A 27,627-nucleotide genomic window follows, 5' to 3' on the forward strand; every position below is an offset into this window, starting at 1 on the left:
TAATCCCAATCCATTCAATCTCGCTTCATAAGCCAACTCCAGAATCAACCTAGTGAACCTCCTCAGCACCCCATCTAGTGCCAGTACATCCTTTCTCAAATAAGGAGATCAAAACTGCACATAGTACTCCAGGTGTGGCCTCATCAGCACTCTATACAACTGCAACATAACCTCTCTGCTTTTACACTCAATCCCTTTAGCTATGAAAGATAAGTTCCACTTGCCTTCTTAATTATCTGCTGCACCTGCAGACCAACCTTCTGTGGTTCATGCACAAGGACATCCATGTCCCTCTGCACAGCAGCATGTGCAAATTTTACTTTTCAAATAATAGTCCTTTTTACTGTTATTCATACCAAAATGGATGACTTTATGTTTATTAACATTGTACTCCATCTGCCAGCCCTTTGCTCACTCACTTAAACTATCTCTGCCCCTTTGCAAAGTTTCACAGTCCTCTGCATACTTCGCTCTACCACTCATTTTAGTATCATTCACAAACTATGACACACTACATGTGGTCTCCAACTCCAAAGCATCTATGTAAATTGTGAATAAGTGTAGTCCCAACACTGTTCCCTGAAGCATACCATTACTCAATAACTGCCAACCAGAACAGCACTCATTTATCCCCACTTTTTATTTCCTGTTAGTTAACCAATCCTCTATCCATCCTGTAATGCCATGCATCTTTCTCTTAAGCAGCAGCCTTTTGTGTGACACTTTGTCAAATGCCTTTTGGAAATCTAGATACACCACATCTACTGGGTCTCCATTGTCCACTGTGCTTGTAATGTCTTCATAGAATTCCAGCAGATTAGTTAAGTATGACCCACTTTTCATGATCATTCAGTCTTAGCCTTGACTTTTCTTAATTACCCAGTCTCAACTGTTCTTTGTGGTGAAGAATTCCATAGATTCATAACTCTGAGAAAATACATTTCTTCTCATCTTTGTATTAAATCCAAGACCCTTTATTCAGAGATCATGCCCTCTGGTCCTAGGCTTTCCCACAAGAGGAAATAACCATTCTGTATCTCCCCTGTCAGATCCTTTAAGAATCTTGTACATTTCAATAAGGTCACCTTTCATTCTTCTACATTCCAATGAGTGAAGGCCAAATCTGGTCAACCTCTCCTCACAAGACAATATCGCCATACCGGATATCAGTTTAGTGATACTTTCCTGTAATGTCTCCAATGCCACTGTTTCTTGCCTTAGATAAGGAGAGCAGAACTGTTCACAGTATTCCAGCTATAGTCTGACTGGTGTCATGTACAGTTTTAGCAAAATCTCTCTATTTTACTCTATTCCCTTTGAAATAAAGACCAACATTCTGTTTGCCCTCCCTATTATCCACTGAAATTGGATGCCAGTTTTTTGTGATTCATGAACAAGGACTCCCAAATTCTTCTGTTCTACCAGAATGAAGTTGTGAAACTTGAAAGGATTCAGAAAAGACTTACAAGAATGTTGCCAGGGTTGGATGGTTTGAGCTATAGGGAGAGGCTGAACAGGCTGGAGCTGTTTTCCCTAGAGTGTCAGAGACTGAGGGGTGACTTTACAGAGGTTTATATAATCATGACGGGCATGGATAGGATAAATAAACAAGGTCTTTCCCCTGGGTTAGGGGAGTCTAGAACTAGAGGGCATAGGTTTAGGGTGAGAGGGAGAGACTTAATAGGGACCTAAGGGGCAACTTTTACACACAAAGGGTAGTGCATTTACGGAATGAGCTGTCAGAGTGTGGTGGAGGCTGGGACAATTACAAAATGTAAAAGGCATCGGGATGGGTATATGAATAGGAAGGAAGGGTTTAGAGGGATATGGACAAAGTGCTGGCAAATGGGACTAGATTAATTTAGGCTATCTGGTCAGCATGGATGAGTTGGACCGAAAGGTCTGTTTCTGTGCTGTCCATCTTAATGACTCTATGATTTTATGATTTTGCCTTCATGAGCCATGCTGACTCTTTGTTTTGATCAAATAATGCATTCCTAAATGCTCTGCTATTAAATCTTTTTTAACTGAATTGAATTTTTTGTCACGTGTCCCAGGGCACAGTGAAAAGCTTTGTCTTGCGAGCAATACAGGCAGATCACATACTTAAATAGCATAGATAAGTAAATCATAGGTAATTCTGTTTGCCGAGCTGGGAATTTGTGTTGCAGACGTTTCGTCCCCTGTCTAGGTGACAACCTCAGTGCTTGGGAGCCTCCTGTGAAGCGCTTCTGTGATCTTTCCTCCACCATTTGTAGTGGTTTGAATCTGCCGCTTCCGGTTGTCAGTTCCAGCTGTCCGCTGTAGTGGCCGGTATATTGGGTCCAGGTCGATGTGTTTGTTGATAGAGTCTGTGGATGAGTGCCATGCCTCTAGGAATTCCCTGGCTGTTCTCTGTTTGGCTTGTCCTATAATCGTAGTGTTGTTCCAGTCGAATTCATGTTGCTTGTCATCTGCGTATGTGGCTACTAAGGATAGCTGGTCGTGTTGTTTCGTGGCTAGTTGGTGTTCATGGATGCGGATCGTTAGCTGTCTTCCTGTTTGTGCTGTGTAGTGTTTTGTGCAGTCCTTACATGGGATTTTGTACACTACATTGGTTTTGCTCATGCTGGGTATCGGATCCTTCGTTCTGGTGAGTTGTTGTCTGAGAGTGGCTGTTGGTTTGTGTGCTGTTATGAGTCCTAGTGGTTGCAGTAATCTGGCTGTCAGTTCGGACATGTTCTTGATGTATGGTAGTGTGGCTAGTTCTTTGGGTTGCGGCATGTCCTTGTTCCGTTGTCTTTCCCTTAAGCATCTGTTGATTAAATTGTGCAGGTATCCGTTTTTGGCAAATACATTGTATAGGTGTTCTTCTTCCTCTTTTTGCAGTTCTGGTGTACTGCAGTGTGTTGTGGCCCTTTTGAATACTGTCTTGATGCAACTTCTTTTGTGTGTGTTGGGGTGGTTGCTTTCATAATTCAGGACTTGGTCTGTGTGTGTGACTTTCCTGTATACCTTTGTGGTGAATTCTCTGTTCAGTGTTCTCTGTACCATCACGTCTAGGAATGGGAGTTGGTTGGCCTTTTTTTCCTCTCTAGTGAATCGGATTCCTGTGAGTGTGGCGTTGATGATCCGGTGTGTGTTCTCTATTTCTGTGTTTTTAATGATTACAAAGGTGTCATCCACATATCTGACCCAGAGTTTGGGTTGAATTTGTGGTAAGATTGTTCTAATCTTTGCATTACCGCTTCTGCTACGAGCCCATGTGTGTGCCACGACCAGCTATCCTTAGTAGCCACACACGCAGATGACAAGCAACATGAATTCGACTGGGACAACACTACTATTATAGGTCAAGCCAAACAGAGAACAGCCAGGGAATTCCTAGAGGCATGGCACTCATCCACAGACTCAATCAATAAGCACATCGACCTGGACCCAATATACCGACCACTGCAACGGACAGCTGGAACTGACAACCGGAAGTGGCAGAATCAAACCACTACAAATGGTGGAGGAAAGATCACAGAAGCACTTCACAGGAGGCTCCCAAGCACTGAGGATGTCACCTAGACAGGGGACAAAACGTCTGCAACACAAATTCCCAGCTCGGCAAACATAACCACAACAACGAGCACCCGAGCTGCAAATCTTCTCACAAACTTTGAAAATTATAGGTAAATAATAATAGTAGGTAATAATAGGTAAATAATAATAGTAAATAACAGACTAATATTTTCCCAATAACAAGCGTTACAGTAACTGCTAACTCTAAGGTGAAAATTATCCATGTATTTTTTGATTTTTTATTATGCATTCACATTTTTTACAGAGAGCAAATCAGATAACATGGGGGCCTCCTCAACTAAGATGAAGCTCCTCCCAGCACACATTCATGAATGATCCTTTGCGATTTGACTCATTAGAATTTAACTGTAATGCAGCTATCAACAATAGGAAGTAGCCTGCAATTGTTCTCACCCTAGTTTAACATTTAATCAGGAACTGCTTTTAATCTGTGATTGTACAATTCCAAATGGCATAGCTAAGAGTGCAATGTTGGTACCTCACTTCGCAAATAAGGACCTGGAGGTCCTGCTAGTGGGGTGGAGGAGAAGAAACTATTCTTTTCCCCAGGACTGCCAGAAGAGACTACAACACCAAACACTACCAACCTGGTCTGAAGTAGCCACCTGCATCAGTATGGAGAAACACTGTCAGAAAAACACACAGTAATGACACGAGAAGGTCAGTGTGCTCTGATAGGGTAATATCACCATCCTTTCTCCGCTACCTCGCACTCACTCTAATTCTGTTTATGCACTCACCTCTCAAGGGTCAAAATCCGCTGATCTCACTGTTACAAGCAGCATCTTCATTAACCTATCTCCCTAAAATACTGACCCTTCTTGCTCAAATTAGAAAAAAAAAGAACTACAGATGCTGGAAATCAAAAACAAAATCAGAAATTGCTGGAAAAATTCAGCAGGTCAGGCAGCATCTGTGGAGGGAGTGTGTGGTTAATGTTTCAGGTCTAGTGACTCTTAGAACTGATTGTAGCTAGGAAAAGATAGGTATATGTATATGCCAGAGAAGAGGTGGGGGAAGGATCAAATGATAAGTGATGATGGAGCCCAGAGAGAGAGAGGAAAACAATTGGGCAGACAAAGGAATGGGTAAAGGTCAGCCTGTGAGAATGAATAGCTGCTAATGGGGATCATTAGTGGCCGACAATGGGTTGAGCACAGTAGCAGCCCATGTGATGATAAGGCCTGGGGTGTGGGACTTGGGATAAGGACATGGAAGAAAGTGCTTCAGGCCCTCAAAGTATTGAACTCAATATTGAATCCAGAAGGCTGCAGGGCTCCCGAGCAGAAAATAAGTTGTTGTTATTCCAGCCTGTGCTGAGCTTCAGTGAAGCACTGCAGCAAGCCTGAGACAAAAGATGTTGCCAGGGAACATGGTGGTGTGTTGAGATGGAAGCATAGGGTAATTTTTTGCAGATGTTCTGCAAAGCAGCTACCCAGTCGGTCTCATCTCCCCAGTGTAGAGGGGACCTCATTGTGAGCAGCAAATACTGTAGACGAGATTGAGTGAAGTGCAAGAAAACAGCTACTTCACCAGTAAGGTATATATGAAGCCTTAGATAGTGAGGAGTGAGGAGGTAAACAGGCAGGTGCTACCCTTTTGCAATTGCATGCAAAGGTGCCAATGGGTTATGGACAGATGTAGGAAATAGAGGAGTAGGGAATGGTCTCTGTGGAAGGCTGACAAGGGAGGGGAAGAGAACATGTGCCTGGTGGTGACATCGACTAAAGGTAGTGGAAAAGGCGGCTAATGATCCTTTAGATGTGGATGCTGGTGGGATGGTAGGTGAGGATCTTTCGCGTTTGTGGGAGGAAAGAGAGTCTGGGACAGCTGAAGTGCAGGAAGCGTCTTGTCAACTATGGTGGTGGAGAACCCTCAGTTGAGGAAGAAAGTGGACATCTGGGAGGCCAGCTTATCAAAGGAGACAGAGGAACTGGAGAATGGGTTAGAGTCTTGAGAATCTCTAGAGAATAGAGCTCTTCTTGCTCTCTGCACTTCCTACTCACTCATTCAGGGTGCTTCACCAACTTTACTGATTGAGGACAGACAAAGCCCCGAATGATTTTGGTGCAGTTGGCCAACTGACTTACGGACAATCCCGGATTGGTTGCATATGACCCTGCAGGGCCACTGTGGCCAACCCCTTGGATGGAGATCAGACAGCGCCCTTGAATGACTGTAGTGCCAGTCTCTGACTATAGACCCCCATCCTCCAACTGAATCGAGTACAATTCCCCTTCGACTTTCAGGCATGGACATTTAACAGAGGAATAGGTGTGACATTGGCGTAATGGATTACCATACACCAACATTTCCACCCTCTTGACTTTCAGTGCTGAGAGGCACTCAGATCCTGTGCAGACCAGCTGGTAGGAGTATTTGCACACATCTTTAACCTTTCCTTACTCCGATGTGAGGTTCCCACCTGCTTCAAGAAGACAACTATCATCCTGGTGCCACAGAAAAATCAGGCAATATGCACTAATGATGATTGTCTGGTGACTGTGACATCCATCATTATGAAGTGCTTTGAGAGGTTAATAATGTCACATATCAATTCCATGATCCCATATTGCTTTGATCCACTACAATTCATCTACTGTCACAATAGGGGCACAGAAGACATAATATCCCTGGGCACCTATGACAGGCTCCTACTTATTTGACTTTAGCTTCACATTTAACACTATTGTTCCAACCAAACTCAACTCCAAACTCTGAGGGCTAGAACTCTGCTCCCCACTCTGCAACTGGATCCTTGACTTCCTTACCAGCACAGCACAATCAGTAAGAATAGGCAACAACATCTCCTCCACAATAATCTTCAATACCAGTGCCCCACAAGATTGAATACTCAGTCCCTTACTATACTCCTTACACATTCATGAATGTGTGGTCAAATTTAGCTCTAACTCTATTCATAGATTTGCTGATAATGCCAACATAGTGGGTCGGATCTCAAATGACAACGAGACAGAGTACAGGAAAGAGATGGAGAACTTAGTGGCATGATGTAAGACAACAATCTCTCCCTCAACGTCAGCAAAATGAAGGAGTCAGTCATTGACTTCAGGAAGTGGAATGGAGAACATGCCCCTGTCTATATCAATAGTGCTGAGGTGGAGATGTTTGATAGCTTCAAGTTCCTCGGAGTAAATATCACCAATAATCTATCCTGGTCCATCCACGTTGATGCTACAGTCAAGAAAGCACACTTCATCAGAAGGCTCAGGAAATCGAGCATTTTCGCAATGATGCTTCCAATTTCTATAGTTGCACCATAGAAAGCATCCTATCTGGATGCATCACAGCCTGGTATGGCAACTGCTCTGCCCAAGATTGCAAAAGTTACAGAGTTCTGAACACAGCCGAGTCCATCATGAAAACGAGCCTTCCTTCCATTGACACTTACCACTGCCTCGGAAAAGCAGCCAACATAATCAAAGATCCCTCCCATTGTCTTTCATTGGGCAGAAGATACAAAAGTTTGAAATCACGTATCAACAGATTCAAGAACAGCTTCTTTCCTGCTGTTGTCAGAATTATGAACAGACTTCTATATTAGAGTTGATCTTTCTCTGCTACTTCTCTGTAGCTGTAACACTATTTTCTGCATTCTGTTCTATTTTCCTGATGTACTTATGTAAGGCATGACTTGTCTAGATAGCAGTCAATAGAATACTTTCTACAGTATCTCAGTACATGTCACAATAACAAATGAAATCAAATAAGCTGCCTGAATTTCTGTCTGCTCAAAAAAGCAAGGGAAAGCAGAATGCTGTGTGCATCCAAATAAGCACAAAGTGAGTGAGCACTAAGAAAGCAATCTAAGAGTCCTGAGACATATTCTGCTCCAGTGCAAGAGATGAGTGACTGTCCATGCAGGCAAAGTGACCTAGCAGGAACATTGCAATGTAAGGTCTCAGTGAGCTCTAAAGTTATTGGCGAAGTGCCACACTATGTTGTATGTTGGTTGAAGATATGCTAAGATGACGTGGTGGTGCTGTTGTTTTGCCAGTGTCAACCTCTGTATATGGAGGATGCAAATAGTCATTGGCCATGGAGCACTTGAGGTGGTGGGAAACGGTGTTTGATATGGAGGCCCATAGAGGACTCCAGTGAGCTGCAGCTGCCAGAATACTGCCCTGACTTTGAAGTTGTAAATTTGCACCATTTCAATTCTTATTGCGAATTGCGAGAATAGAAAACTGCATGTAAATGAGAGGAGATTAGATAATAATGAGATGTTAATGCATGCAAATAGGACAGTTGCCAATTGCTACCATTGCCTATATCATCGGCAAGACACTGGGAAAACTCCATCCATGGAGTTCTTCTTGATCCAAAAAGGCAGGAAAATCTAGAACTCACTCTCCCGGAAAGGCGCTTCATTAACTGGAATTTTCAAAAGTAATTTTGACATTTTTATTAGGTGAGTAAATCAAGGCAAATGGATATACACACCAACATTGATGCAATGAAATGGTTGAACAGGCTCAATGGGCTGACTGGTCTCCTCTGTTCATGTATTTTCCAATGAAATGGCAGCAATGATTGCTCCATAATTATATATTTAAAAATATTCTATATTATTGCAAAATAGATTGAGCTAGAAAACGTAATGAGCATTGGGGAATGAGACTGATAAATGAATATGAACATAACCAGTAATTCCCATGATTTAATATGATGTCAAAATGCATCAACAATCTGAAGCACAATATTAGATAAACAAAGACAGAACAAAAGGTGCAAAATGAACAAGTGGCAGAAACTTATAGGAGGAGCCTGAGCAACATGGGCTAGGGCGAAATGTGTGACAGAATCAGGAGACAAGTACGGAAAGATCCATTTCAACATTAGGAGCATTTCATGCTATCTTTTATGTTTTTCACAAGTGGCATGGGAAGATTTTTGCTAGGCAGTGGTGAGGTGCCAGTTAGAGTTAAATGTCTTGTTAAAAGACCAACTGGCCCCGTTACTATTTAATGTCTCATTTTACCAAGCTCACGAAACACTTTGACTTTAGGAAACTCGACAAAGAAACTAGAGTGAGCACTTGATGGATTCAGCTCACCACTTGCTCTATGTAATCTCCTTAGATGAAGAGACGTAGAGTGTAGGACAAGGGAAAGAGTTTGCACATCTGTGACAGAGATGAGGAATTTTTTTTTCTCTCAGATGGTGGTGAAACTATTGAATTCTTTTCTGCAGATTCCTAGCAAGTCTGAGTCATTAAGTATTTTCAAGGCTGAAAGAGACAGCTTTTTAAAGATTAAGGGAATCAAGTTATATGGGAATAATTGAGGATTAAGTCAGGTCAGCCATTATCTCGTTGAAATGGTGGAGCTGATGGACCAAGTAGCCTGCTTGTGCTCCAATATCGATGGACACTTGGCACTAACATCTCAGGGCATGCTCCATGGGCACCAGCCACATGAAACCAATGTCCACTAACATTGGCATCTGACACATGCCAACTTCTGAGTACTCTTATGCCACATCTCCGTTCTATTTATAAAATACTTCTGCACTTCAATGTTGCATCTTGGGCTGTGCTGGCAATTATCATTTTAACACTGCAGCAAGGACACTTTGTGCTTAGGAACACATAACCAGCTCATGGATGGAACAGGCTGCATCTCCAAGCTTTTTGCTTGTACTCATAGTGCTCACTCAGGGTGAACCTACCTTGAAGCTCACAGCAACCCTGCCTTGCATTGCACTGTCTTGCCTTTTTGTCCTTTGCCATTTAGTGCAGTCTCAAACCCATGAAGCTTGTCAACAGTCCTCAGTCAAGTCAAAGGAGATAGCTTTTGTTTAGGAGTTCCTGATACAGTAAATCAAGGGCAGCCTCCAATACCAGACCAATACTCCAGAACCTACTTAGGGCAATCAGAACCAGGATCCACAGAAAGGGAAGGGGCCGAATGTTGGGCAGCTCTAAGGGCATGGTAGGTAAGTAATGAGGCAGGTTTGGTAAGATATGGCAAGAAAACTTGTTGGACTTCACAGCAAAACTCCTTCCAAAAACTTAATGTAACATGGACTTAACCAAACAAAAACTAACATTCAGCCCTATAATTCAGGCAGTTAAAGGAATAGTGAATATCAATTAGGGGTACAGAAAGGGGAAAATGTACATAGCATAAAAACATTCTCCAAAGGCAAATGAACAAAACTATTAATGCTCACTAGATATGATGATACTCACCAAAGTTCCTTAGACAATACCTTTCAAACCCATAATCAATATCACCTAAAAGGACAAGAGCAAGAACACTACCACTTCCAAGTTCCTGCTTAAACCATTTGCCATCCTGACATGGAACTATGTTGCTGTTTCATCAGCATGGCTGGGTCAAAAGTCTGGAACTCCCACACTAACAACAGTGTGAGTTTACCTATTTTAAATGATCTGCAGCAGTCCAAGAAACCAGTTCATCACCACCTTCTCAAGTGCAACTGGGGGGAATTGGCACTAAAATGCTAGCCCAAACAACATGGGTGAATGAATAAAAAATATCTTGAATGCCTGATTTCTGTTACAGGTCATAGAAATAAAGCAAGTTTGAAACAGTGGGGTGATTTTAATCTTGGCCCCAGGATGGAGATGTGCAGCTGGGCCTTTATGAACAAGCAGGTTACTTACGTGACCAGAGAGAAATTTCTGGAGAGACTCAGCACGTCTGTGGAAAGAAAGCAGAGTTAACATTTTGAGTCAGGTAACTCTTCAACAGGTTCTAATCAGTTCTGATGAAGAGTCATCAAACTCGAAACATTAACTCTGCTTTCCTTCCACAGATGCTGTCAGACCTGTTAAGTTTCTCTAGTAATTTCCTGTTTTCATTTCAGATTTCCAGAATCCACAGTACTTCATTTTATTTCAGGTTACTTACAGGTTCAGATCTGAAACATTTCCTATTAAGGAAAATGACTCATCCAATTTTAACTTGAGACTTAGCAGAGAAGCTGATCTGTGGTTGATTTCACAAGGACCTTCTAATAAGTATAAAACTTTCCTAAGTAGTATCAGAAAAGGACAGTTGCTCTTCTGGGCTCCACAAGGGAAGGCATGGCCTCATTGACGAGAAACAAAAACTATAAACCTTTTCCTCAACCCAACTTTTGTCCTTTCTTCCCAAAAACCTGTGGCTCCAGATTTAGTCTTCTGACTCACTTGAAGACACAAAAAATCATAATATCTGCTGGACATCATCCTTATTTCATTGGGCTGAGTTGAAAAATAATTTTCCAGAGATTTGTTCTCCTTTATAGACCCAGGTCTTTTTTCTACTATTTTTCTTCCTCCAGAAATGACATGCAATTGAAACAATGGATGTTTCTGATGGAAGAGACATAAGAATGTGTCTGAAGTGTCCAGGCGTGATCGGTTTGCCTGCCTGGCATTTTTCTATGTTCAACTTACATGTCCTGTGTGCCTTTTCAAAATCTTCCCACCATGACTATACCTAGATGTACACAGGTCTACCACAATGTTCACCTGCTGATAGCTGCTCTACACCCTGTTTGTGCCCATATAGAATTAAGGAATTGGTCTATTTAAATAAGTCTAGCAATTAAAATAAGTTATACTTGCCAAAAAACCCTCAAGGTTAAAATGAATTCCTTTGTCTCAAGTTGAGAAAACTGCATTTTTTTCAAAACAAAGTCATGACCATTACTTTTAATTCGATAAGAATCATAATTATTCCCAACTGAATTCTAAAACTAACCAGAGACTGAGTCTTGTGATCTTTCCAGAAGACTTATACATCTGTGGACCACATCATGGCTGCAAATTCAAGGTTTTAAAAAAGTTCCAGATATGTTTTCAGTGATCGTTTTTCATAAAAACAACATGCTCATTATTTGATTACCTCTTCACTAAACAGGTCTAACTGTACAAGACATATCTTTAATCTTTGAACTTAATTGAAAACTAATAATTTTGTTGTCAATTACAAGTGTTATTGCCTAATTAAGCAATTGGCATTCTCCTTGTAAAACAAGTGTCCTGTGGTTAACCAGATTTTGACCCCATTCAAACACCACAAAATCTAGAGCTCCAACCAAATGTTTTATATTAAAAAAGGTTATTGGTGCAGGTGTTCAGCATATGTAGAAGAGCATGAGCAGTTACATAAAGTTGTACATATTTTTCAACACAAAGCCGTTGTCGAGTTTCTGCTAACCTAATAAGGAAACAGATGCCTCATACTTAAACAATTAAAAATTGCACTTCCTTCCATTAATAAATCCCTTGTTCAAAACTTTCATGAATATCTCCTGTAATTCAAATACCAGTAAACAGATATATTTCTTATGATTGTACATATGTTAATGGTGTGCTTGTTTTTATTCACTCATGGGATGTGGCCCTCTCTGGCTAGGCCAGCATTTATTGCCCATCCCTAAATGCCCAGAGGGCAGTTAAAAGTCAACCACATTGCTGTGGGTCTGGAGTTACATGTAGGCCAGACCAGGTGAGGATGGTAGTTTCATTCCCTAAAGGACATTAGTGAACCAGATGGGTTTTTCTGACAATCAAAATTGGCTTCATGGTCATTATTAAACCCTTAAATCCGATCCTTCTTTTTTATTGAATTCAAGTTCCACCATCCACGGCAGAATTTGAGCCCTAGTCCCCAAGACATTAGCTCAGTTTCTGGATTAATAGTCAAGCAAAAAATACCAATAGACTGTCACCTCCGCATTGAAAAACAAATATCCTCACGTAATTATAAGCAGAAATGTAATGTTAACTATGAACAGCAATTCTTGACAAACAATTCCAAAATTGAATTCTACACAAACAGAAGTTAGTTTGGTACAAAGGTATTTGAGTTGGTACTTTATGCTGATTTGTCATTTTGCAAAACTTCTTGCTCCAATAATTTAATAGGAAAAATATAAAAATAATAATGCAGGAAATTATATTACCTCAGGTATTGAACAAAGAAAATCAGGATACAGTTTCAACAATTTTATAATTTCTTTTAAAAATTTTGAAATTTTTTCACGAAATTATACACCACCATATCACCACATTGAGTTCCAGAAGGTATTGTAAAGTTACCACAACCAACTACCACCTAAAGTTCTTACCTGTGGTTACGGCTTATTTTGGAAGGCTACCCACACAATGAGAAGCCAAGTACATCAATGCTGCTGAATTCCAGGTGGTATTCTTGTTAACAAAAAGTTCAGACAGGCTGCACTAAAAACAGACTCAAATTTCTCCTCAGAAACTGACTACACCAATATCCACCACTATTCATCTGCTCCAACTCCAAAAACGGCCCCGTCAAAATTAGGTTTTGTAGTTCAGATACCCACTGGAAAAAAAAAGCACTATACACTGTATGGGAGTTTTCATCCTTTTCTAGCACGGCATTCAAGCAGATTCTGCCATCTGATAAGGTTATTTTTATGTCCTTACCTTCAGGTATTTTACCACCTTCTGGATTTGCCAGTACTCAGAAGGTAAGTCAGTACCAGATTCCTGTTGTCTGTTCATATCTTGTTTGTCTTCCTCACTCTCTGTAGAACTTTCACTTAATTCTTCTGATCCATCAGAAACTCTGGAAAATGTAAATGGCTAAGCAGCTAAAAAAGGATCTTGTCAACTTTTACACTGTTAAGATTTCCATTTACTGGGCTATTATGCCACAATAAATTATTGGTTTATTTAGGTTTAGTTATAAATGATACAATCTTTTTATGTACTCAGTTATAAATAATATAATTTAACAGTGATGTGTTGGAAATTGCATTCACCTTTAAAACAATTCTTTTAGTACTTCATATTTAGTATTCTTGGCATAGTATGACTGTTACAGCAGTAAAAAAAATTAAACAAATCTCTAGCATTAGAAAACAAAGGAAAGATTGTGTGAATCATCCAGATCATAACGTTCCATTAGAATGAAATAAACGATTTACTGGGTGACATGAGCATCAATGAATACCTTGAGAAACAGGATGTTTTAGTCTTACGTTATGAAGTTGAAGGTGTGTACTGTACATTGAAGAGAGACTAATAGTCCCAGAGTATAATGGAAAATTGAAAATATGCATCATTTGGCTGTGAAATAGATATCTTGGTTGGTTGCTTAAATTCGAATAGTCGTCAAAACAGCAATCAGTTTAAATTATGCTCCAGGATGCCAAAACCCAATCGAGTTTGAATTTGTTGTTTTGCCAAAATTGAACCAATGAGAAGATTCTAAAAAACGGCAGGCAGTTTGAAAGTCAGGCAGAGTAACTGCCATCGAGAAAGACCCAAAAGATTGAAACACTTTTGGTCAAAGGTATCTTTTGATTGAAACATATTTGCAGTAAAAGAAAGAAGACAACCCAGTGAGATCTTCAGCCAAAAAAAGAAAATCACCAGAGACAACAGCCACGGTATGGTTTTGAAATTAAGCTAATGTAATTTTAATAAGTGTTTATTGGAACAGCATATTGTTATAGTTTCGGAGGTAGGTAATATGCAGTTAAGAAAAAGAGGGGGCATAGAGTTGTGAATTGTTGTTTTTTAATGTTCACTTTTAGAGTTAAAGCATAAATTGATATTATTTTCTTTAAATAATGGATTTTAGGAGTTCTCGGTCACTCATATCTTAACAGATTATGAGGCAAGGTGAGCTTTCCTGGATGTTTGGTTTAATTAACAGAAGGGTTCATCACCATGCTGTAACACTTAGAAGGAAGGACAACTAACTTTCGAATGAAAGCAAGCAAAGGGTCAACCGTTTTCTTGACATCATGCGTAACTGCTTATGGTCATTGGCTGAAAGGGTTCAAACAGGTGACTGACACAGAACACACTGCCAGCCCCCAAAATAGGTATATCAACAGGAGTAAGTGGAGAGAAAGAGAGAAGCCTGGGAAATGAGACACCATCTTCTTGGAAGAAGATCAGAAGTATTCCTACATCAGCCCAAGGGTAGAAATAAACTTATAATCGAAGACTACCAGAAAAGATTGCAAGACATTAAGGATGAATACTCCACCACTCCAAACTCAGCATCCCTGCTCCACCATTGTACAAAACAGCTTCAGGACTGTTAAAGAGTTCTCATCTGTAATAGATTGTGCATTTCCTTCCTTTGTCTAAATGCACAGTGTATTAAATCTAAACTATGGCTTCTAAACAAATTAAATACACTTTCTAAAGATTGCTTACAAATGATCAACTGTCTTGTCAGGAACATAAGAGATCAGAGCAGCAATGGGCCATGCAACCCTTCAAACTTAGGGCTTATGCCTGAAACATCAACTCTCCTGCTCCTCGGATGCTGCCGGACCTGCTGTGCTTTTCCAGCACCACACTTTTTGACTCTGATCCCCAGTAGCTGCAGTCCTCACATTCTCCTTCAAACTTACCCTGTAAATCATCTAGAGTTGCAAAATTGGTGTTAATAGTAAGTGGGAATAGTAAAAAATAGGTCAGCTTTGATGACAGCAAACTCATGTAAACAAGATGCTGGCTTAAAAGGAGGTGTCATCAAAAAGGTAGACAGGTTTCATACTCTGAAGCTGAACTCAATGTTGAGTCTTAAAGTCAGTAAAGTGTCTAAGCAGAAAATGAGGTGCAGTTCCTCCAGTTTGACTGGGTGTCACAGGAGTACTGCAGTAGGTCTAGATCAAAACTGTAAGCATGATGTATTAAAGTAGAACATAGCTGGGCAACCCTATAGAAACAGCAAATGTTTTCCCTCGAACAATCACTGTGTTCGGTATCACAAATACAGAGGAGGAGCAAGTACAGTAGACTACATTGAAGAAAAGTATCAGGAAAGTGCTGCTACACCTGGAAGGTATGCTTGGCGCCTTGGACAGTGAGGTGGGAGGTGGTATAATATTACACCTTCTTGCAATTGCAAGGGTAGGTGCCATGGTGGGGAAATGCTAGGAGTGGACCAGGATGTTACAGATGAAACAGTCCCTGCAGCATGTTGACAAGAGAGAGGAGCAAGTAAGATATATTTGTGGTGACATCTGGCTGAAGTTGGCAGAAATGGCAGGGAATGATCCTTTGAATGCAATGGTTTGTGGGATAGAAAGAGAGGACATGATGAACCCTATTCTAATTCTGGAAGGGAGGAGAAAGGGTAAAGACAGAAACATAGGAAATGGGTTGTAAATGGCTAAGGGCCCTGTCAACCATGATAGCACAGCAGTCCTTAGTTGAGAAAAAAGGTAGATGTATCAGAGGCACCCCTATGGCATCATTGGTGTGACAAGTGTGGCAGGGATGGAAAAACTGGGAGAAAGGAATTAAGTTCTTAGAGAGAGTCAGTAGGATTGTAATAGATGTTGGCGGATAATCTATCCCAGAAATGTAAAGAGAGAAGCCAAGAAAGAGAAGGGTAGAGTCAGTGATGATTCAGGAAAAGGAGAAAGAAAAAGAGGGAAATTGGAAGCAAAATTTACTCATTTTTCCAATTCCAATAAAAGGAGGAAACAGCGCCAAACATGTCATGGATGTGTTGGAGAATATGTTGTCTGCACCACGTTAGCCATCCTCCAGTCTTCCGGCACCTCACCTGTGCCTACTGATGATTAAAAATATCTCAGCAAGAGGTCTGGCAATCACTTCCCTAGCTTCCCATAGAGTTCTAGAATACACCTGATTAGGTCCTGGGGAGTTATCTGCTTTTATGCATTTCAAGACATCTAGCACCACCTCTTCTGTAATATGGGCATTTTTCAAGATATCACCATCTATTTCCTTACATTCTATACCTCCCATTTCCTTTTCCACAGTAAAAACTGATGCAAAAGACTTGTTTAATATCTTCCCCAGCTCCTGCAGCTCCACACATAGGGTGCCTTGCCGAACTTTGAAGGGCCTTATTCTCTCCCTAGTTACCCTTTTGTCTTTAATGTATTTATAAAACCCCTTTGGATTCTCCTTAACCCTATTTGCCAAAGCTTTCTCATGTCCCCTTTATGCCCTCCTGATTTCCCTCTTAAGTATACTCCTATTGCCTTTATAATCTAAGGATTCGCTTGATCTCCATTGTCTATTCTTGACATAGGCTTCCTTCTTTTTCTTAACAAAAACCTCAATTTCTCTCGTCATCCAGTATTCCTAACACCTACCAGCCTTACTTTTCACCATTAGCAGGAATATACTGTCTTTGGACTCTTGTTATCTCATTTCTGAAGGCTTTCCATTTTCCAGCCGTCCCTTTACCTGCGAACATCTGTGCCCAATCAGCTTTTGAAAGTTCTTGCCTAATACCATCAAAATTAGCCTTCCTTCAATTTAGAACTTCAACTTTTAGATCCGGTCATCTTTTCCATCACTACTTTAAAACTAATAGAATTATGGTTGCTGGCCCCAAAGTGCCCCCCACACTGTCACCTCAGTCATCTGCCCTGACTTATTTCTCAAGCGTAAGTCAGGATTTGTACCTTCTGTAGTAGGTACATCCACATACTGAATCAGAGAATGTTCTTGTACACATTTAACAAATTCCTCTCCATCTAGACTCTTAACACTATGGCAGTCCTAGTCTATGTTTGGAAAGTTAAAATCCCCTACTATAACCACCCCGTCATTCTTATAGATAATTGAAATCTCCTTACAAATTTGTTTCTCAATTTCCCATTGACTATGAGGGGGTCTATAACACAATCCCAATAAGGTGATCATCCCTTTCTTATTTCTCAGTTCCACCCAAATTACTTCCTTGGATGTATTCCCAGGAATATCCCCCTGAAGTTCAGCTGTAATGCTATCCATTATCAAAAACGCCACCCCCCTCCTATCTTGTCCCCTTTCTATCCTTCCTATGGCATTTGTATTCTCGAACATTAAACTGCTTGTCCTGTCCATCCCTGAGCCACGTTTCCATAATTGCTATGATATCCCAAGCCCATGTTTCTAACCATGCCCTGAGTTCATCTGCCTTCCATGTTAGGCCTCGTGCATTGAAGTAAATGCAGTTCAATTTATTGGTCCTAGCTTGTTCTCTGCTACGTTTCTTTCTGCCCTGACTGTTTGACTCACTCCTTTATCCAACTGTACCAGTGTTGGATTGATCTGTTTTGCTCACTATTTCACTGGATCCCGCGCCCCCTCCCCCCTCCCCACCTCCTACCCCGCCTTACTAGTTTAACTCCTCCTGAGCAGCTCCAGCAAATCTCCCTACCAGTATATTATTCGCCTTCCAATTCAGGTGCAATCCATCCTTCTTGTACAAATAATTTCTACCCCAGAATGATTCCAATGATCCAAAAATGTGAACCCTTCTCCTCGCACCAGCTCCTCAGCCATACATTCATCTGCTCTATCCTCCTATTCCTACCCTCACTAGCTCATAGCACTGGGAATAATCTAGACATTACTTACTTCGAGGACCTTCTTTTTAAATTCCTGCTTAACTTTTTATATTCTCCCTTGAGAATATCATTCTTTTCCCTTCCTATGTCATTATTTCCAACATGGACAATGACCCTCCTGCTGATCCTTCTCCCTTTGAGAACATTCTGCATCCTCTGAGACATCCTTGATCCTGGCACCAGAGAGGCAACACACCATTCTGCTTTTTTTCACTGCTGGCCACAGAAAGGTCTGTTTGTGCCTCTGAGAGTCCCCTATCACAATCGATTGCTTGGTACCTGAGGTACCCCTCGTTGCATTAGACCTTGTCACGATACCAGAAACTTGGCTGTTCATGCTATATTCCCCTGAGAGGCCATCACCCCATACCTTTTCCAAAACAGCATACTTGTTTGAAATGGGGATAGCCATAGAAGACTTTGCACTACCTGCCTATCCTTCCTACCTTTCCTGGAGTTAACCCATCTACTTACCTTTATCTGCGGCTTTTCTCCCTTCCTATAACTGCCATCCATCATACCTCCAGCTCTCGAAAAGTTCCTCATTGCCTCTGTCGCTCCAACTAATCCATGCTATCCGATAGGATTTGCAACAGACACTTCCTGCCGACGTAATCATCAGTAACATGGAAACTCTTGCTAAACTCCCATATCTAACAGGAAGAGCGTATCACTCTATTGAAAGCCATCTTTGCTCCTTCACAATCTACAGACCCAGAAAATAGCACTGTCTTTTTGCCCTAAAAAAGTGCTCCAAGCTAACTTTGTACTTCTGATTTATATCATTTAAAATTTCATCAAGAAACACTTTTTAACAAAACATATAATCGAGAAAGAACCCACTCTATTCAGTACTGCAGACTTACAGCAAGGTTACATGTTAAAAACCATGCACTTATCTGTTCCTGTGCTGGTTCCTCCAAGGTCAGCTGTGAATTTCACTGTTTGTTAATTTTTCCTGGACATACTCCGATGTCAAACAGCAAAGGCATTAACTGTGCAGATTCACCACTGTGTCAGTTAGCAGTTTCTTTCTCTCTCTCGCTCCTGACCATGCACTTGCTTTCTTTGTCTTCCTTTCTTCCTTCTAAAAGTGCCGTTGTTTTGACTTTTTTTTACTCTAAAATCCCAAAACAACGCAATAGCATATAAAACAGTAACTGCTGCTCCTGGAATTCTGGGAGATCACATCCAACACCTAAAATACCTCAAAAACAGGAGCAGCTCTTACAGCCACAGTTTTTTCTTGTCCTTTATCTTGGATTACGCAGAATCCTTTGAGCTTTAGTGCAGATTGAAATTGGTGGATATGATGTTATGGGTATCACAGAGAATTGGCAGTAAGGGTATCTGGGCTGGGATCAAAATTTCCAAGGATATACATTCTATGGGATTAGGGATAGAGTTCAGTAAGAAACTGAATTAAAAAGATAGCATGAAGCAATAAGTTCAGTAGATGTAGAAGCTATGTGGGTAGAGTCAGGGAACTGCAAGAAAGAAAAGACCCTGATGAAAGTTAAGCACAGGCTTCCAAGCAGGAGTCAGGATGTGGGATAGAAAATACATCAGAAGATATGTAAGAAAGGCACTATGACAATAATCGTGATGACTTCAACATGCAGGTGGACTGGGAAAATCAGGTTGGTAGAATATCCCAAGAAAAGGAATTCATAGAAAGGTTTTTTTTGCTTTTTTGGAGCAGTTTGTTGTAGAGCCAACTAGGGAACAGGCAATGCTGATTTGGTAATGAGGCAGACTTGATTAAGGAGCTTAAAGTGAGGGAAGACAGTTCTGAAGAAGGGCCATTGGACCCAAAACATTAACTCTGATTTCTCTCCACAGATGCTGCCAGACTTGCTGAGATTTTCCAACAGTTTCTGTTTTTGTTTTTGTAAGTCATTGCTGCAGAAAACTGTGGAAGCCAAGTATTGGGTATGTTTCGGACAGAGATAGATAGGTTCTTGATTAGTAAGGTGATTAAGGGTTACGGGACTAAGACAGGTGAATTCATTCAAGAAACCTATCAGACATGATGAAATGGCACAGAAGGCTCAAAGAGCAGAATGGCCTAATTCTGCTTTTATGTGTTAAGGTGTTATACTCACACTCTCTGTATCAAGTGAGCTTTCTCTTGAGCTGCTTTGCACTTGTATTTCCTGGCTGCAGCCATCTCAACATTTTCTTTTTCTTTTATAATCTTCTTAGTATCCTGGACTTTCAGTTGAGCTTTCTCATCTTTTATGCTTTAAAAGAAAGGAAATTGTTTGAGTAAATTGCAAATAATATACTTTGAATAAAGCAACAGTTAACAACTAAAACCCTTGAAAAGGTATATAAAAATAGAAAGAAATGTATTTTAATATTACTGCTTCTTCAGATTTTTATATTATTTGGAAACATTATTGGAAAGCAAACAAAGAATCAAAAAAGTTATCAAACAGTAAGTACTATTTTAGTAATCTTGAAGCCATGGCAATATAGAATACGATGGCAATGACTTGAAACAAACAAATTAACAGCAAAAAATTACAAACACACAGCAGATACAGCACAACCACGAGCAAGCGTACCATCAGTTAATATGTGATTGCAGTATTGTAGCAAAGTTCCTGGACTGGTTACCCAAGGTCCCGAACATACATCAGGACTGCTAAATGTACTTAAATTTAATTAATTCATTATTTAATTACATAGACTTTATTAAATTAGTTCATAAATTTAAAATAAAAGTCTTCAGTCATTATGATCATGAAATGACCAGATTGTCATTAAAAACTCATTTGGTTCAGTAACACACTTAGGGGAGGACACCTGTTATCTTAAGGAGTCTAAATTATCCCACGTGATTCCCTAACATTTGGAAACTTGCGAGAGAACAACTTGACAAGGTGACTCTCATCAAGTAATAGTTAATAGCCAAAGAACCAGATTCCTCCATCACATTCCTGTATAGTTCCTATCTGACTGAACATGCTTGCACTGAGATGTATAGTTGGGGAGAAATTACCCTGTGGGTTCTCAACATTTGACTTCAGACCCAATAAAGTCTCAAACATGGTCAAGGAAGGCCTCTGTTGATTAACACCTAAAGCCTTCTCTCAGCTGATGAATCAGTTTGACTCCATGTTGAACAGCACTTCGAAGAAGTACTAAAAATAACAACACACAATTTATTCTGTATAAAAACAAAATAACAGTAAATCTGGAAATCAGAAACAAAAACAGAAATTGCTGGAAAAGTTCAACAGGTCTGGCAGTATCTGTGGGGAGAAATCAGAGTTAATGTATCAGGATCAGGGAACCTTTCTCAGAACTGATGTCAGCTAAGAAAATGTTTATTTTTCAGAAGATAGGTCGAGAGGGGGAGGGTAAGGAGTAAATGATTGTCTCCACCTGAGTCCAAAGACAGAGAAGAACAGTTGGACAGACAAAGGAGTGGATAACAATCAAGCTAGGAGGGTGAATAACTGTTAATGGGAACTGTTGATGATTAAAAAAAAATCGGTTGTGAGTAATGACATGCCACTTGATAACAAGGCCTTGTTTGTGGGGTTTGAGGTAAGGACATGAGAGAGCTGAAGCCTAAAAATTGTTGTCAAGTCGCAAAGAATTAAACTTAAGTTGAACCGACATGGGGTGAGTCTGAGCCGGAGACAGTGACTTAACAAAGTATTTGCCAAAACTTGTTTCCACAGCCACACCACACTCCCCAGTCACTGCCTCCGGATCAAACTCACCCCACGTGGATTCCTACTCAAGTTTCATCCTTTGTGCTTTGACAACAATTTTCAGCTTTGAGTTCTCCCATTCCGGACCCCAAGCCCTGCACACCAGGCCTTGTTATCACATGGTCTGCTATGACACACAACCCATTGTTAGCCACTAACAGTCTCCATTGACAGCTATTCACATTCCTAGCCTGATCATAATTAATTTCTTTGACTGCCCAACTCTTCTTCTCTCTCTTTGGCCTCTATCCCCACCTATTATTACTCTTATCCCACAACTCACCCTATCTTCTGCATAAAAAATAACATTTTCCTAGCTGCCATCAGTTCTGAGGAAGGGTCACTGGACCTGAAACATTAATTCTGATTTCTCTCCACAGATGCTACCAGACCCGCTGAGCTTTTCCAGCAATTTAATGTTTTTAACTAGAAAATATACTGATTGGCCAATCACAAAGGCCATCTTCAGCAGTGGCTCAGAAGCAACATGATTGACTGAGTTAGAATTATAGAACCTCTACAGTGTTGAAAGAGGTTGGGTTAGAACTTTAGACCTAATAAGTTGGGTTTGCATTGCTTATCAAGCTTCTGTAGCCTTATTTGTCACATGGTATGTTTCATACTTGATATGACTATAAGCAGCTCTGCATCAATGTCACCCCAATTTGTTCCTCATTTTCCCTGGGTTCTGGTATCCTTTGAACCGCCACACTCAATCCAATATCTGGAGTGAAGTTGCATGCCGATCCTGTTGATTCTTTAGTGGCTGCAATTGGATCGTTTCTTGAATAATCATATTACATATTTTGATATTGCTGGGCTTTCTGGAAGGCCATGTTATTATACTGGGTTATACTACATTTGTAGTGTCTTGGTGGTTCTCCCCCTCCTCCACCTCTTCTTAAAGGGCTGTGTGATGTCAAAGGGCTGGTTACTATCTTCCATGGCATCTTGGTGATAATCTCTTCCACTGTCTCCTCAAAGAAATGTGTGAGATCCAGATTCTCCTGCTGTGGCTGGTTGCTGTGGTTTGCAGTTCATTACTCTCTGTGCTCGTCTTCCTGATCCCTAAAGATTTAGGTTCTCTACCAACAACTGCTGGGATAAAATGCTACCAATTAAGATTGTCCCAAAATAGTCGAAAGCTGATACTATATCTTCTGGTGGGTAAACAAGCTGAAAGGCATTGTATATTTTGTTGCTTAATGAAGAGTAATGTTGATTTGGAAGGACGTGGTACGTTTGTAAAATTTCCTATTCCTTGTCCCAGAATCCCACGATCAAGTGGTCCAAGATATTCAATGAAGTGGCCTCAGGGCTGTGGAGGCATCCTGTAGTGTGCCAGAGGGGTTTTCATAGAATCCCTGCAGTGTAGATGCAGGCCATTTGGCCCATCAAATCCACACTCCCCTTTCAAAGAGCATCCATGCAGACCCACTCCCCTACCTAATTCAGATAACACTGCGTTCCCATGGCTAATACACCTAGCCTGCACATCCTTGTGACACTACAGACAATTTAGCATGGCCAATCCATCTAACCCACATATCTTTTGACCGTGGGAGGAATGTGAAGCACCCGGAGGAAAGTCACACAGACACAGGGAAAGTGTGCAAACTCTACACGGATAGTCACCCAAAGTTGGAACTGAACCCAGGTCCCTGGTAATGTGAGGCAGCAGTGCTAACCACTGACCTACCATGCCATCTGGTAATAAAGGCTGATTCCCTGACTGTGAATCGAACCCATGTCACAGTAGTTAGAGTACCGACTCCTAACCACTAGACCATCATGGGCTGATGGTCTGAACCATTGTACTGTGCCTGTCAGAATGGTGATGGCTGCTCCCATATCTAGCTTAAATCTTGTCTCTTGTTCATTGGTGAAAAGCTCTGTTCTCCATTATTCCTCGGTGATCTGGGCTATGTCTCCCAGGAAGGAATCTTTAAATAACTGGAAGTCTTTGACTTCCTTCATGCAAGCATACCTATGTGGTCCTGGTGGTCCCTTCTCCTGCATGCATGCAATTCTACATGGTGAGATATACTTTAAAGTGGTGGGTCCCTTTGCTGTCACATCTGGAACAAGGGGTAGTGGTACCAGTGGCATTCTCATCTGCTTGAGCCTGTGTGTTAGTGGGTATATGTAAGACCCTATGGTCAACTTATTGCACCAACTCTACAAACTGACCAGCTGAAGAATTTTATTTCCCTTTAACTAGGTTACGTTCTATTTTTGCATCTCCCCTGGTGTAAGCTGGCTGTACTGATTTTAACAGTGCAAGGCCCTCTCAAGGTCTGATAGGACTTTGAAGCATACCCTCAAGATAATTTGGTCTCAGATGAACTCTTTACTCAAAGAAGTACATTACAAATTGTGTGCAAGTTGATTTAGGTCATTCATGAATATGTCTGTACTCTTTTCTGGATCGTAGGCGTGTTTGTTGAACTCAGAAGTGCCCGACAATGTTCTGTCTCATGTTGAAGTACTCATCATAGGTCCTCTGTACTTGGTCCCGTTTTTCTGAGTCCTCAACAATCCTTCTGTTCTCTCCTCCATTTCCCACCTAATAACTCTATTGCTGGGTTTCTCTGCATGGATACGGCCTGACCAATTGAATATTTCCTGTATTTTCTGCTTTTATTTCACATTTCAAGCATTGCAGGATTTTGCTTTTGGTTTGGTGAGTTTATGATATTAAACCAGCCATGGTCTTATTCAATGTTTGTCGAGCAGACTCTCCCAGATAAATGGCCTATTCATGTTCCTATATTCCAAAGAGAAACTAAGGCTCATTCCAGGACTGACTAGTCTTATTGTTCATAATAACACTCTTGTGTTCTGAAGTTAAACACAAGCTTAAATATTTCAGCACAATCATTCTCTCAAATGTCTAGGAGCAAATTCAAGGTTCACTAGAAATGCAGCATGAATGCTACAGAAAGCATCATGAGTAAGTAATAAGTATAATTGCTTAAAGCTCCAGGTGCAGCAATGATACACACAGAGAGTTAGCCTAATTGGAGAGAAGAAAGAAATTTGAAAATTACAATTCAGATGAAACTTAAAAGGACTGTACTTGAAAAGTATGAGACAGAAAAAAAGACAAAATTGTTGAGCATTGCAAAGGCTACAAAAAAAAGCAAATTCAAAGACAATCTTTCCCAAGCTTAAAGGGGCAAGGTAAAAGAATTGATAGCAAAACCCAAGTGTAGGAATTCCATTACAAAAATCATTGTGGTACTATTGGAGTTATGAAGAAAAGGTTGTAGCAGCAGAATTTATTTAATTCTTCCATGGGATATGAACATCATGGCATGGCCTACATATGTTACTCATCTCTAAGTGCCCTTGACAAGGTGGTGTTGAACAACCTTTATGGGATCATAGGACCTCTTCAGTACTATATGATGCTTCGGCCCATCAAGCCTATACTTAACTCCCTACACTCATCCCACTTTCCCACACTAAGCCCATAGCCTTGTTATGCCAACTTAAGTATTCACTCCAGTGCTTTTTAAAAGTTGCCCTCCCAAGCAGTGCATTCCAGACCTCCATTATCCTCTGCATGAAATAAAGTTTCCTCTAAACCTACTCTCTTTCAGTTTGTTATTTATGTTTTGACTACAGGGAACAACTGCTTTCAATTCACCCTCTCATGCCCCTCATAATCTTATAAATCACACAACACCAGGTTACAGTCCAATAGGTTTACTTGGAAGCACTAGCTTTTGAAGCGCTGTTTCTTCATGAGGTGGTTGTGCAGCAGAATCATAAGACAGAGAATTTATAGCAACAGGTTTAAGTGTCATGGAATGTAATATTAAATAAATTTAGGCTTAAGTCTTTAATCTTTTAGAATGATCATGTTAGTTTTGGTTTCTTCATATGTAAACCCCAGAACGTTTTAAAAGTTACATTCGCAAGATAGCTTTAACAATAGGTGCCATCTCAGCTCAGGTAGTGCATTGAAAGGTGTGAGGTTAATGTCTGTCTGTCTCCCAATGTTAGGTCAAACTGATCTTATTTCTAAACTGGGATTTACAGAATTTTACATGGATTTATGCAGATTTTGTGCAAAATAAAATGTAATTCTGCAAGTACAAATTCATCCCACAAACTTATATGTGTGTGCGTGCAGGGAAGACCGAGTGAGTGTGTGCATGTGGTTGTGAGTGTCTGCATGTGTATGCGTATATAATAGGGTATACATCTGTGAGAGGGTGTGTGTGAGAGTGTGCGGGGGGGCGCTGTATGTGTGAGCGTATGAGAGATTCTGTAAATCCCACTTGTCCACTGCAGTCCAACACCAGCACCTCCAACTCACACTTATACACCTCTGTTACATTCCTCCTTCAATTTTCTCTGCTCTGAAGATAGAGATTCCCTACAGTGTGGAAACAGGCCCTTTAGCCCAACCAGTCCACACCAACCCTCTGAAGAGTAACCCACCCAGACCCATTTCCCTCTGACTAATACACCTAACATTATGGGCAATTTAGCATTGCCAATTCACCTGACCTGCACATCTTTGGACTGTGGGAGGAAACCCACGCAGACACGTGGAGAATGTGCAAACTCCACACAGTCACCTCAGGCTAGAATTGAACCTGGGACCCTGGTGCTGTGAGGCAGCAGTGCTAACCACTGAGCCACCGTGCTGCCCCAGATCTTTGACTTCCTCACCCACAGACTGCAATCTGTGAGAATAGTGGACGGCACGGTGGCACAGTGGTTAGCACTGCTACCTCACAGCGCCAGAGACCCGGGTTCAATTCCCGACTCAGGCGACTGACTGTGTGGAGTTTGCACATTCTCCCCGTGTCTGCGTGGGTTTCCTCCGGGTGCTCTGGTTTCCTCCCACAGTCCAACGATGTGCAGGTTAGGTGAATTGGCCATGCTAAATTGCCCGTAGTGTTAGGTAATAAAGGGTAAATGTAGGGGTATGGGTGGGTTGCGCTTCGGCGGGTTGGTGTGGACTTGTTGAGCCGAAGGGCCTGTTTCCACACTGTAAGTAATCTAATCTAATAGGAAACAGCACCCCCTCCGTGGCAATTCTCAACACCAGTGCCCCGCAAGGTTGCATATTTAGGTCCTTACTATACTTTCTGCACACTCATGACTTTGTGCTCAAATTACATCCTAACTCCATCTACAAGTTCGCTGACAACATCACCATTATAGGCCAGATCTTAAAAAATTACAAGAAAGAATATAGGAAAGGGATATAGTGCTTTATGGCATGGTGTAAAGATAACAATCTCTCCGTCAATGTCAGCAAAACAGAAGAAGTGGTCATTGATTTCAGGAAGAAAGACATAACCTGATCTACATCAATGGAGTTGAGGTAGACATAGTTGACAGCTTCAAATTCCTAAGAGTGATGACTACTAACAATCCACCCTGGTCCACCCACTAATGGTCCACCATTAATGTGATGGTCAAGAAAGTTCAACATTGCCTCTAGTTCCTCAGGAGGCGAAGGAAATTCGGCATGTCTGCAAAGACTTTTACCAATATTTATAGATGCACCATAGTAAACATTCTATTTGGATGCATCATGCCTTGGTATGGCAACTGTTCTACTCAGGACCACAAGAAACTACAGCGAGTTGTGAACACAGCCCAATCTATCACGCAAGCCAACGTACTGCTCATTCTGCGAATTGGATTGGTTTCATGATTGCTTCACTTTCCAGTCTTCTGAGTTCTGCTTCTACTTTTGCCATAAGGCAACTAGCACTGGATGGTTCTTGCAGAATCACAGAATTGCTTCCTGTCAACATGCAAAGTTACCTAGGCTTCTCTGATAGGCCCTAGACCTTCCTGGAATTGCTGAATAAAAGCAATAGCATCTCAGAACTAAAGGAGACTTGGGGGTTGCAATATTCCTTAACTATGTCAATCAATTCTTGAAAGGTTTTATTAACTAGTGTCTTATGAAATGTCAGGCTCCTACTGACAGAAAAAGCTG

General features: G+C 41.0%; 1 protein-coding gene across 2 annotated transcripts in view; it reads right to left on the reverse strand.

Annotated features, from left to right (window-relative positions):
• odad2 (outer dynein arm docking complex subunit 2) overlaps nucleotides 1-27,627 on the reverse strand; it is a 390,232-nt gene that overhangs the window by 223,358 nt on the left and 139,247 nt on the right. For both annotated transcript variants that reach the window (XM_072576026.1, XM_072576027.1), the window contains exons 9-10: nucleotides 20,031-20,168; nucleotides 13,010-13,151 (exon numbers count right to left, since the gene is read on the reverse strand). In XM_072576026.1, the coding sequence (XP_072432127.1) occupies nucleotides 13,010-13,151; nucleotides 20,031-20,168 (280 nt within the window). The remainder of the gene's footprint in view (nucleotides 1-13,009; nucleotides 13,152-20,030; nucleotides 20,169-27,627) is intronic.

The sequence above is a fragment of the Chiloscyllium punctatum genome, chromosome 8 (assembly GCF_047496795.1).
Source record: "Chiloscyllium punctatum isolate Juve2018m chromosome 8, sChiPun1.3, whole genome shotgun sequence".
NCBI classification, from domain to species: Eukaryota; Metazoa; Chordata; class Chondrichthyes; order Orectolobiformes; family Hemiscylliidae; genus Chiloscyllium; species Chiloscyllium punctatum.